A 13878-nucleotide genomic window follows, 5' to 3' on the forward strand; every position below is an offset into this window, starting at 1 on the left:
CACATGTCGGCTCAAGCGTAAATTATAGCTGAGTTGGTAGCTCAGCTGGTAGAGCATGTTGCTTGCAATGCCAAGATAGTGGGTTTAATTCCCAGGACTACCTGTACTCAAAATGAATCCACACATGACTGTAAATCCCTTTGAATGAAAGCGTCTGCTAAATGGCATATTTAAAAAAAAAAAAAAAAACGTTTTTTTTAATTGAACCTTTATTTAACTAGGCAAGTCAGTTAAGAACACATTCTTATTTACAATGGCGGCCTACCCCGGCCAAACCCGGTGCCTTCGGAAAGTATTCAGACCCCTTAACTTTTTCCACTTTTTGTTACATTACAGTTATCAATCTATACTGCTCAAAAAAATAAAGGGAACACTTAAACAACACATCCTAGATCTGAATGAAAGAAATAAGCTTATTAAATACTTTTTTCTTTACATAGTTGAATGTGCTGACAACAAAATCACACAAAAATAATCAATGGAAATCCAATTTATCAACCCATGGAGGTCTGGATTTGGAGTCACACTCAAAATTAAAGTGGAAAACCACACTACAGGCTGATCCAACTTTGATGTAATGTCCTTAAAACAAGTCAAAATGAGGCTCAGTAGTGTGTGTGGCCTCCACGTGCCTGTATGACCTCCCTACAACGCCTGGGCATGCTCCTGATGAGGTGGCGGATGGTCTCCTGAGGGATCTCCTCCCAGACCTGGACTAAAGCATCCGCCAACTCCTGGACAGTCTGTGGTGCAACGTGGCGTTGGTGGATGGAGCGAGACATGATGTCCCAGATGTGCTCAATTGGATTCAGGTCTGGGGAACGGGCGGGCCAGTCCATAGCATCAATGCCTTCCTCTTGCAGGAACTGCTGACACACTCCAGCCACATGAGGTCTAGCATTGTCTTGCATTAGGAGGAACCCAGGGCCAACCGCACCAGCATATGGTCTCACAAGGGGTCTGAGGATCTCATCTCGGTACCTAATGGCAGTCAGGCTACCTCTGGCGAGCACATGGAGGGCTGTGCGGCCCTCCAAAGAAATGCCACCCCACACCATGACTGACCCACCGCCAAACCGGTCATGCTGGAGGATGTTGCAGGCAGCAGAACGTTCTCCACGGCGTCTCCAGACTCTGTCACGTCTGTCACGTGCTCAGTGTGAACCTGCTTTTATCCGTGAAGAGCACAGGGCGCCAGTGGCGAATTTGCCAATCTTGGTGTTCTCTGGCAAATGCCAAACGTCCTGCACGGTGTTGGGCTGTAAGCACAACCCCCACCTGTGGATGTCGGGCCCTCATACCACCCTCATGGAGTCTGTTTCTGACCGTTTGAGCAGACACATGCACATTTGTGGCCTGCTGGAGGTCATTTTGCAGGGCTCTGGCAGTGCTTCTCCTGCTCCTCCTTGCACAAAGGCGGAGGTAGCGGTCCCGCTGCTGGGTTGTTGCCCTCCTACGGCCTCCTCCACGTCTCCTGATGTACTGGCCTGTCTCCTGGTAGCGCCTCCATGCTCTGGACACTACGCTGACAGACACAGCAAACCTTCTTGCCACAGCTCGCATTGATGTGCCATCCTGGATGAGCTGCACTACCTGAGCAACTTGTGTGGGTTGTAGACTCCGTCTCATGCTACCACTAGAGTGAAAGCACCGCCAGCATTCAAAAGTGACCAAAACATCAGCCAGGAAGCATAGGAACTGAGAAGTGGTCTGTGGTCCCCACCTGCAGAACCCCTCCTTTATTGGGGGTGTCTTGCTAATTGCCTATAATTTCCACCTGTTGTCTATTCCATTTGCACAACAGCATGTGAAATGTATTGTCAATCAGTGTTGCTTCCTAAGTGGACAGTTTGATTTCACAGAAGTGTGATTGACTTGGAGTTACATTGTGTTGTTTAAGTGTTCCCTTTATTTTTTTGAGCAGTGTACATACAATACCCCATAATGGCAAAAACAGGTTTTTGGAAATGTTTGCTAATTTATAAAAAAATACATAAATACATAAGTATTCAGACCCTTTACTCAGTACTTTGTTAAAGCACCTTTGGCAGCGATTACAGCATCGAGTCTTCTTGGGTATGACGCTACAAGCGTTGCACACCTGTTTTTGGGGAGTTTCTCCCATTCTTCTCTGCAGATGCTCTCAAGCTCTGTCAGGTTCGATGGAGAGCATTGAGGCACAACTATTTTCAGGTCTCTCTAGAGATGTTCGATCGGGTTCAAGTCCGTGCTCTGGCTGGGCCACTCAAGGACATTCAGAGACTTGTCCCAAAGCCACTCCTGCGTTGTTTTGGCTTTGTGCTTAGGGTCATTGTCCTGTTGGAAGGTGAACCTGGAGCAGGTTTTTATCAAGGATCTCTGTGTGCTTTGCTCCATTCATCTTTCCCTTGATCCTGACTAGTCTCCCAGTCCCTGCTGCTGAAAAACATCCCCACAGCATGATGCTGCCACCACCATGCTGCACCGTAGGGATGGTGCCAGATTTCCTCTAGATGACACTTGGCATTCAGGCCAAATAGTTCAATCTTGGTTTCATCAGACCAGAGAATCTTGTTTCTCATGGTCTGAGAGTCTTTAGGTGCCTTTTGGCAAACTCCAAGTGGGCTGTCATATGCTTTTTAATGAAGAGTGACTTCCGTCTGGCCACTCTACCGTTAAGGCCTGATAGGTGGAGATATGGTTGTCCTGGAAGGTTCTCCCATCTCCACAGAGGAACTCTAGAGCTCTGTGGGTGACCATCGGGTTCTTGGTCACCTCCCTGACCAAGGCCTTTCTCCCCCGATTTCTCAGTTTGGCCGGGCGGCCAGCGCTAGGAAGAGTCTTGGTGGTTCCAAACTTCTTCCATTTAAGAATGATGAGGCCACTGTGTTCGTGGGGACCGTCAATGTTTCAGAAATGTGTTTGTACCCTTCCCTGGATCTGTGCCTCGACACAATCCTGTCTCTGAGCTCTACGGATAATTCCTTCGACCTCATGGCTTGGTTTTTGCTCTGACATACACTGTCAACTGTGGGACTTTATATAAATGGATGTGTGCCTTTCCAAATCATGTCCAATCAATTAAATTTACCACAGGTGGACTCCAATGAAGTTGTAGAAACATCTCAAGGATGATCAATGGAAACAGGATGCACCTGTGCTCAACTTCGTGTCTCATAGCAAAGGGTCTGAATACTTAATAAGGTATTTCTGTAAATAAGGTATTTCTGTTTATTCTAATAACCTGTTTTTGCTTTTTCATTATGGGGTATTGTTTATAGTTTGCTGAGGAAAATGTTTTGTTTAATCCATTTTAGAATAAGGCTGTAACGTAAGAAAATGTGGAAAAATTCAAGGGGTCTGAAAACTTTCCGAAGGCACAGTACAGTATGACTGTATATTACTGTATAATGCGCTGCTCTATAACGCATCTTGAATGGCATCCTGGCCCTACTTTGTGGTGTAGATGTGTTTCCAAATGCGCTAACGCTCTCATACCCTATACGCCGACTGTTGTGCACGCTCTCACATACAGTACACACCAACAAATGAAGAAGAAAGGGAACTTATAACATGGTCACTATGATAAAATACCATTATTTGATTGGATCAAGTTATCACCTGACAGCCAGATGTAATAAACACACGTGTAGAATTCTGTCCAACTCAAAGCCTAGGAACAAGTACAAGAGTGAACACACATACATTTCACTTTGTCTACTGGAAGCTACTTTATAGTATGAGCGAGAGCAAGCGACTGCGAGAGGAGGTGAGGGGAGAGAGAGGTCAATGGCTTTCAGTTGACCTCTAACTAATCAGGGTTATTCCTTGTTTGGAGAAACCTCTGCCCCCCCCCCCCCTCCCCCATCATGCACTGTATAATCAGCTGCTATAGGACACCTCCTTTCAGGCTAGCTTGCTAAATTCAGTGTAAAAAGAGTTTAATCCAAAACTTGTTTTATCTCGCCCTCTCTTTATCTAAGCCTGTCTTTAGACGTTCCCAGGTCATGTGGTTCCCCCTCCCTTTACATCTCCATCTAGGAAAGAATGTTATCCCATTACACAATCAAAAAGGTACCCCTCCCCACTTCATTTTTTGTCCTCCCTTTGAAAAAACACCACACCACTACATACAACTCATACTTTCTTGCTTCCCCTTTTCACCTCAAACCACTGCAGGACTTTTCTCCAGCGGTGGAAAAAGTACCCAATTGTCATACTTGAGTAAAAGTAAAGATACATTCATTACTGAAGTGAAAGTCACCCAGTAAAATACTACTTGAGTAAAAGCCTAAAAGTATTTGGTTTTAAACATCCTTAAGTATCAAAACTAAATGTAATTGCTCAAATATACCTAAGTACAAAAGTAAAAGTATAAATACTTTTTTATTCCTTATATTAAGCAAACCAGACGGCACCATTTTATTTGTATTTATTTTTTGGATAGCCAGGGGCACACTCCAATGCTCAGACATCATTTACAAACAAAGCATGTGTGTTTAGGGATTCTGCCAGATCAGAGGCAGTAGAGATGACCAGAGATGTTGTCTTGATAAGTGAGTGAATAGGACCATTTTCCTATCCTGACAAACATTCAAAATTTAACGAGTACTTTTGGATGACTTAAATAGTACTTTAAAGCATTTTTACTTAAGTACTTTACACCACTGCTTTTCTCCTAACGTGGGGCACCAAGGTTAATTATGCAACAATAATGGTCAAACTATAGATGAGAGAGAGAAGCAGTAGATAGTACCAAAGTCACCCAAATCCTGCCTGCCTCAGGTGTAGTTGCAGACTATTAGGTGAAAAGGACACAGTGGATTGCAGAGGGCAGCAGACTACAGTATGCGATCATGGTGTGGTTCATGGAGTTTCAGCCTCCCACCACTAATGGACTAATTGGATACCATAATCAGTTAGGACAGGGGTGGGCAAGAATTTTGTCTTGAGGGCCAACATTTCTGCGTAGATTTCTTGCCAGAACGATTTGTTCATCAAAAGCAATTTGCGGGCCAGATTGAATTGGCTTGCGGGACGGATCCGTATGTGGCCCACCCTTGAGTAGGATCTGATGGGAAGACCTTTATACAAGAGTTGGAGGGAGACAGAGGGAAACGGAGAGGCAGAGGGACAGAGAGAGAGCATGTGTGTATTTTATATATTCAAGTGAGTAGGCCTACATTGCAGTGAAATCATATTATCATAACATAGCCTTCTACCCACTGTGAGAGGAAAAACAACCAAAGCTGTGGACATAGAAGCCTTCATCCATTTTATTTACTTAATGTCAAACAATATTACAGAACAGAGGACAGAATAAATTAACCATCTACATCAAAATAAAGAAATTTCAGTCCTGAGATTGACAAAAAAGCAGGGAACAGTAATATTAGAATGATCCACTATGTTACCTGGGCTGGATGAGGGGGGGTTGAGGGGTGGAATTGTGAATGAGGGGGCACACAGCGGCAGTCTCAGCAGATTGGATAAGATAGAGGTGGGGTGGGGGGCTGTAGGGGCGAATAGGGGGAGATTGTAAATGTGAGCTGGGAAAGAGGGGACTAAGCAATCACAGGGATGCTTTGCTGTAGGCACATTCAAAAGTTGAACATTCCAAGGCTTAAAGGATTTTACAGCTTTTTCTTTTTAGAATTCAGAACCTTTTAGTCGAAATCCAAGATTCAAATACACTGAGCAAAAATATAAAAGCAAATGTAAAGTGTTGGTCCCATGTTTCATGAGCAAAAAGCTTATTTCTCCTAAATTTTGTGCACAAATTGGTTTTACATTTTACATTTTTTTTTAAAAACATTTTAGTCATTTAGCAGACGCTCTTATCCAGAGCGACTTACAGTAGTGAATGCATACATTTCATATAATTATTTTCCTGTGCTGGCCCCCCCACTGTTAGTGAGCAAGTGGTCTGAATATTTTCCGAATGCACTGGATATTATTTTCTCAAGGTTGTGGCACCCTCAGACTTTGGCAGCATTGGAGATCATTGTAGAATCTGTCCTGTTTGTCTACAGGAACCACACAAAGTGCCACACGAACAATGAATAGATACAATTAGAACAAACAAACAAAAATTCCTCAGACTTTTTAGATTTTAGATTGGATACAGCAATATAGCCACCCCATGAAATAGATGAGAGATTTGGTTGCCCTTCTAGAATTAATTCGTTGTTACATACAGTTGTAACATTGAAGAAAGTTCTACTTCGTAGGTGCCTGGAAATCGTGCCCAGCTGCACTCCGTTGGCAGAGAAGGGCTTCCAAGCTGTGCCTCTGATTCTACTGATCTGATTTTGGATCTGTGCTATACGTTTATTTTCCAATGCTTTTATTGCTTTTTGATGATATAAAGAGAGAGAATGCTAGAAACAACAGTACTGTACATTCAAACTGAATATTCACATGCCAATCTGTCAACTGTATCACCAGTGCCCATGAGGGATAACTGTAAGCACTCTGCTCCACATCTGTGGGCGATTCAATCCCCAATATAGATATCATGCAACTTGTGTAAGGCTCTTATGTCACCTAAACAAGCCTCCTCAAGAAAAACTGATTTATCAATAGAAACGATGCTTTGCTTTAAACAGAGCCAAACGGAGAGGACTGTGTTGATCTGATGTTCCAGTTGGTAGTGGAGAGGTGGAGGAGGATAGGTCCCTGAGATAGGGGACCACAGGGGCCCAATGGGGCAGCCAGGGGATATGTCTCAGCTAGCCCTCTGGTAAGGAGTGGAGTGTTACCTTCATTGATCTGCCCCTATCCCCTGTTCATATCTGCAGTAGTTCTATGGCCACAGGCATGTACACAAGGTGAAAAGACGCCATGGACTTGAAGCCAGGGGGCGGGGGCTGGGGCTGGTGGGGGGGGGGGTTTACTGAGAGATCTTAACAGCCTGTCTATCACAGTCGATCCCTCTTCACCTCTCCCCCATTGGCCTCACACTTAGTATCTTCCCTCTGCCAGTGTCACGGTGCCCTTCAGATGCCTGAGATGCAGAACACTGGAGGAATTAATCAATAGACATTTTGTGAGATTAACTTCTCTCCATATCCATTGGCCACAGTTAGATAGCAAAAAGGTCATGGAGGTCATTCTCTCTGTAGTAAAAGAACAACTGGCAGGTGATAAACAAGAACATACCATTTGTGCTTCATACAAATGGAAACCTTTCAATACCCCTCACTGAAGACTGCTCTAGGCCGGGATTCAAACAAACTGCACCGACATCCCACTGCACTTGACTAAGGTAATTTTATGCTTGAGCCGACATCTGCAGCATTTACCAGTGAAATATACCAGTGAAAAGACAGTGTGATATTGGTGTAGTGTGATTTGTTGGAATCCTGGCCAGAGATCTTGATAGATTGGCAGAAGGGTTTGATGTGAGTAACCAGTGTGCATCATAACACTCCCAGAGGCACACACTACTGTTTCTCAAAGCATAGCCTATGTGAATATGGGAGAACAGTCACCGGCTGGGAGGCTGAAACCAGCAGCAGCAGCCGCAACGTGGCAATTATCCTGATTACTAAATGCTTCAGGGGCCTGCTCTGACCCCAACTGCCTCTCCATCTCTCTCTGTTTGTGAGATCTGTCACAGAGAGCAGGCAGGGCCCCTCAGCCAGCTAGGACCCGGGCACATACAGCCACATCCATGCATAAGCCAACAGAAAACAAATCCCCCCCAATCATCAGAAACAGTAGGCCATCTTTCAAAAGAGCCTTCGCTGCCTCGGAGCCCAGGGTGTTGTGGAAGAGGAAGGCCCTCTGAGACGACGCTGCAGGGGCTGTGTTTCAGTGACTCCCACCCCCCTTACACTGTCCCATCCCTTCAGTCCTCCTAACATTGGGTTTGTGTAAGCACTGGTGAACTCTGTTGGCCCTGGATGAGGGCGTCCATAATGACATGCCATATGCCACTCTGCCTCTGAGAGAGGCCCTGCACGGATGGACCCATGGATGGACGCCCACGTCTTATTGAAAATGTAATTCCATTATCCTAATATAGGCTGAGAATCCATTGTCCCAAGTAGACAGAGGGTAAGGTATATTACATCAACAGTAACCCCCCTTTATCCAGAGTCTGGGACAGAGGGACAGACGGTTTGGAGGCTGTGTGTGACCACCAAATAAAACCTCCTATCCCACCCAATGAAGAACGAGAGATACATTGTAATAGTATTACTGAATGCTAACAATCTAAAACAATCGTCTTTATTGACCAAGGGTCAATGGTCACGATTTTTATAGATGGAATGGAACGATGAGACTTTCTTTATGGAATAGTTTAACTCAAACACAGTATTATTCTCTATCCTCAGATAATGACAAGTACAACTCTGAAAAGCAGTGTTGCAAATGGACATTACATAATAAATCAACCGTCTACAGGACTAGAGTTTGAGAGGATAGTGCCCATTGTGGAGTGCAGAGCTTTAAATTTGTCTATAATATAATATATGCCTCTATTTAAGTCTGTGTGGAGTCAGGAGAGAGGAAGAGAGCTGAGGAGTAAAGTCCTGCACGTCCACTGTTTCAAAAGCACGTTGACAATCTGCATTTCAACGCACAACAATAACCTCCCAAAAGGGACAGACAGAAGATGACATGCCCAGCACAAAGAGATACCCGTCTGGAAGGGTGCTCTGAGACGTTCCTTTTGTGGTGACAACGATCTAACAGATACGACCAAAAGAAGACAATCCGTCAACATGCCAAGTCCCCAGGGGCTCATGTGGTCAGCTTGAGTGTCTGCCACAGTGAAGTCGAAGGTCAGAGGGTGTGAGCTCACAGTTCAGATGTTTATTTCGAAAATATCCTTTCAATTTTCTAATAAGGAAAAAAATGTAGATTTGATGGTATTTTGTAATTTTCTAAAAAAATTAAAATATGAGAAGAAATACTTGATTGGATAAGGGATATAATACAATATTGTTAAAGGGTTTTATCGATTCTTCTGTCCAAGAAAATCCCCTTGCTCTCTGAAAAACACGATATAGTTCGTCACCCAGGCGTTATCCAATACTCTCATTAGATGGGAGGCCCATCACCACTAACGTTTCCTTGTGGGAAAACGCTGACACCAACTGCTCCACACACTGCCTGAAGTCTCACTAGCCTTCCTCCAACATCATGTGACATGGTTTAATGCATGGGTGCAGAAGCCAAAGGGAAGGGGATTTGGGATCTGATGCATCTTCTGTAAATCTGTCAAAATACTTCGACAAGACTGAATAAAACAATGCCAGAAACAGAACTGTGGCGGAGGTGCTAAGCTGTTGAAACAACATGAAAATATTTTACTGTGGAATGTTAAAGGCCCAGTGCAGTCAAAAACATGATTTGCCTGTGTTTTATATACATTTCCAAACTATGAGGTTGGAATAATACTGTGAAATTGTTAAAATTATAAATGCCCTTTTAGTGTAAGAGCTGTTTGAAAAGAATGCCTGAAATTTCAGCCTGTTTTGGTGGGATGGAGTTTTGGCCATCCATGGGGACATCACCATGTGGTAAATTAGTTAATACACCAATAAGAGAGCGTTCTAAACTACTCTGCCAATAACAGCAAATTTTCAGTTCTAACAAAAGTCCTGCTTGAGAAATGTGTGATTCTTTTTGACCATTTTAATTGAAAACAATCAATCACAGTAAGGTAATTAAATTGTTACCCAGAAATGATTTGATATTGAGATAAAAACTGCTGCATTGGGCCTTTAAGGAGGCTTACTTAAATTACTAGTGCAAGTCCAGGTACTCTTTGGTCTAAGAGCTTTGCTTTGTCAGCCTTCCAAGGACTTCCACAAACATTATTAGCATATTCATTAAGACTCATGATTGTGATTAAAAAGCGGGTTGAGGGGAAAACGTAAATAACGTTTGCTGATGCATTGAGGTGCCATTAGTTGTCTCCTTTTTGTGGCTCTAGTAAATCTAGGGATACAGTGTTGGAATATCTTCAAATTCGGAGATACAAAGACTGTAGGTCGATAATTGTTCTTTTTCAGTGTATGTGAACAATGGATGCAACTCATACTCGACCATTTAAACACGTGGCACATTTAAAAAGAGCAATTCCTTATGTAAAGGTTAGTTTGGGTTCTGTAATGACGTCAAAAGCATTTATGAAGCCTTTTTAACACACACAAACCTTAGATATAGCCACACCATGACACGATCATCTCCAGAATCATGGATATTTGACATGAGGTCCTTTTCTCATTTTTTTTTTTTAGGACAACAGAAAAATAATGACAATTCTCACAGCCAAGATTTGGCTTCTGAATATATTCTCAAAAGAGATTTATTTTACACCTGAAAACAGAAAAGGATGGGGATCGGGGAACATTGGGAATGTATTCACAACTGTAGTTTACATTTTTTGGTGTAAGCTCAGAGAAACGTTAATACAGTCATAATAATTGCACTTTATAAATCTCCACTGTTGCCAGCATTTCCCCGTGACAAAGCCCAGCTCTCTCTCCAGTTAATAAATTCAATTTACCAGTGAAATTTGACTGACAAAGGAAATGCTAATTTAGGACCAAAGGACTGCTTCACTGCTGCACTGATCCAATGTCTTTTTTCTCGGGTTCACGCGAGTTCCAAAAGGCATTAGACATCTCAGTAATTTAAGTGCAGCACATTCAAGGGAAACTCATAGACATAATAAATATTTAAATGTTCTGAATCCTAAAGTCAATGAATGACCCGGGCTCAACTCATCTCAACCATGGGCTGAAACGTACTACCATGGGCTGAAACGTACTACCATGGGCTGAAACGTACTACCATGGGCTGAAACGTACTACCATGGGCTGAAACGTACTACCATGGGCTGAAACGTACTAGGAAAAAGCAGTGAACCTTGTCTCATCTCACATCACCTGAGAGGACAGGGCATGATTGTTTCACTTTGTTCTTGTTTTTCGGGGTATGGGGCACATCGGTGTACCCTGGACAGACTCCCCTTTGGTCCCGGCTCACACTCATTCTATATGATAGGGCCCAAAAGTGAAAGGGATATCCCACTTCTACCATACTTACTTATAAAAGTTAGGCAAGAGAGGAATAGCATTATAGTGGAATTAAGTAAAAAGCCCTCTCATAGGAAAAAGCTGATTCAGCCTCCTTTTCAGATTCCTAAACTGGGGGTTTCTTTGTTGGGGGGTGGGTCTAGAGGACAAAAATAAACTAACATACACAAGAGGTCATAGTGGACAACCTCTCAATCATAACAATCTTCAATAGTGACATTTTTCTCATCTTTCTTTTTGCAAATGTTCTTGTTTTGAAGATATACTGTAGATTCCAGTGTTGGTTAGAGAAGAGAGCACTCTGGCCAGCCACTATGCCTTACACCAGAACATCAGAAACTGCACGTCAGTTTGAGGAGGAATAACAAAATAAACCCCAAATGAAACAATAAAAAGCATTGAGACACTTTTCCCCATAGCAGCCAATGCATATAATACACCCACAAATATAGAAAACAACAAAAGTAGTTTCAAGTTTCTTCAACATATCATATCCAAACTACCCAAATCCAAACTCCAAACTTAACAATGTTTTTAAACTCCAAGCAGTGCAATTTATAGTATCAATTATAACAATAATTACTAATATTGTAATATATTTTTCATTCAATATTGTGATTCTTGCACATCATACCAAAGTATTGATTCCATGTTTTTATTTTTCTTGTTAGTATATTGTGTTTTGTTAGGTGTGTGTGTGTGTGTGTGTGTGTGTGTGTGTGTGTGTGTGTGTGTGTGTGTGTGTGTGTGTGTGTGTTCTTTTGGAGTTTAGAAAGCAGCCCTACACCTTAGCCCTTTGGGTCCTTCTATGTGACTACAGCACCACATTGGCTTTCTATTTGGATGGGGGAACAGAGGTGGCTGTTTGCACTTCATATCAAGCTATGATTCTCAGGAAAAAGTTTAGTCAACTCAACAACAAAACAAGACAAAAAAAAAAAAATGCCCCAAATTCCGGTTGGCAAACTAAACCACGGAACATCTGGAGAATCTTCTAAAAACCAAAACCACCGAAATCCCTTTTCTCCCCCACTGATAAATAACCACTCTGGGCTGAGAGGGAGAAACCCCCCCACCTGTCATCCAACACAGGATCCAGTCTAACGCCATCGCTTCCCACCCTGGAGCCCCCGAGCTGCTTCAAGCAGTGCCAGTCTCAACAGACTTGTACATCCCCAGGAAATCAAGATCTTCTCTGTCCTTCACCTTTAATCCAGATTTCGCATCATTCATTCATTCATTCTTGAGCTCTGGCACTCGCACGCTCATCTCCCGCTCTATCTGTAAACTGGGAGGCGGATGTGGGCATGCTGGTGGTCCAACAGCCTTGGCACCGACACAGTCTCGTAGCCTTTACCCAGCATCTGCTCTTTAATGCAGGGCGGGTGGATGTCGTTGACCAGGTACTCCAGAGACTGCAGGCTGCTGCTCAGCACCGATGTGTTGCACAGCTGGCTCTTACTGGGCAGGCTGCAGCACAGGCCTCCCCCACTCCCGCTGTCCATGGCGGGGTAGTGGTGATGGTGGTGGGGGTGGTGGTGGTAGCCCATCTCCCTGTGGCCCCCCGTAGCTGGTCCTCCTGTGGTGGTCCTCAGGAGCTCCTGGTGGGGGTTGTAACAGTCACTGTCAGGGGTGACCAGCACGCTGTTCCAGGGCGGGGCAAAGTACTGGCCCACAGAGAAGTTGCCATGCATCCCCATGCAGTTCAGAGGGGAGGAGCTGACCTTGTCCAGGCACCCCCCGCTGCCAACGCCCCCTGTCAGGTGGTAGGGTCTGGAGGAGGGGAGGAGGAGGATGACGACAACACCTGGGCCTTAGCCATAATCCCCCCTCCCCCCGGGGCACCACAGCTTTCAGGGGACTTACTGATGGCCCCTCCCCCCCCGCTGCCCCCACTGTACATGCGAAGCACAGCCTGTTGTTGTTGCTGTTGTTGCTGCTGTTTCTGCCACAGGATGTAGTCCATACTGTCGGAGTACACCCCGGCCTTCATGGCCTCGCCACTGTGGGCTGCCAGCGGCAGCCCCGCTCCTGTGTACACCAGGTTAGGCTGGGGCACAATGCTGCCCACATAGCCGCCCCCTGAGGAGCCAGAGGAAATGCCCATGACACCCCCCGCACCCTGCTTGGAGGGGCTGGGGTTGGTGGAAGGTGCGGTGGAGGAGGTGGCCCCCTGGCACACCTGCTGCAGAGCCTGGGCCTGGCAGTGCTGGTTTATCTGATAGATGATGCTCTGGATGGAGGGAAGATTGGACTGGGAGAGGGGCTGGGCCAGGCCTCGCCCCCCTGTCACGGGGATCATAGAGCCGGCCACAGTGACGTTAGGGGGCACCGAGCGGGAGAGGGCAGGGGCTTCAGGGGGCTTCGAGGACCCCGTGTGGTACACCATCTGGCCGTGGCCATTGGCTAAAGTGCTACTGCTAGGGGGCGGGTACGGGGCCACAGCTATTTGGGCTGGGGAGAGCTTAGTCCGTCTGCCTTCCGAGTTCTTGATGATGCCCTTAGTGGGGCCGAAGGGGGAGGATGAGGAGGCATTGACAATGGCCAGGAGGCCTGTGTAACCGCCGGTGTGGAGGTGTGGGTAGGGGCTGTAGCGCTGGCTACCTGTGGTGTCAAAGCCATTCACAGTCCGGTTAAGGTGCTTGTGCTGGGGGACCCTGATGTTGGTGGGGAAGATCTTGATGGACAGCGGGCTGCTCTGCATCTTCTGCGCGTAGGCATCCAGCTCAGCCACACTGGGGTAGCGGGGAGAATGCATGGGAACCACCAGCTCACCTGCAAGATGAAGAGAGAGACACTGGAGTGAGAACAAGGGACAGAGCTAACCAACATGTGACAAGAT

At 45.1% G+C, this 13878-nt stretch overlaps 1 protein-coding gene across 1 annotated transcript in view; it reads right to left on the reverse strand.

Annotated features, from left to right (window-relative positions):
• Window positions 1–10272: 10272 nt before the first annotated feature.
• The window catches only part of LOC106585667 (protein FAM222A), a 62327-nt gene continuing 58721 nt past the window's right edge, over window positions 10273–13878 (reverse strand). The window contains exons 3-4 of the mRNA XM_082968659.1: window positions 12882–13811; window positions 10273–12849 (exon numbers count right to left, since the gene is read on the reverse strand). Of these exons, the coding sequence (XP_082824785.1) occupies window positions 12314–12849; window positions 12882–13811 (1466 nt within the window). The 3' untranslated portion in view covers window positions 10273–12313. The remainder of the gene's footprint in view (window positions 12850–12881; window positions 13812–13878) is intronic.

This window comes from Salmo salar, chromosome 24, assembly GCF_965601325.2.
Source record: "Salmo salar chromosome 24, fSalSal1, whole genome shotgun sequence".
NCBI lineage: Eukaryota > Metazoa > Chordata > Actinopteri > Salmoniformes > Salmonidae > Salmo > Salmo salar.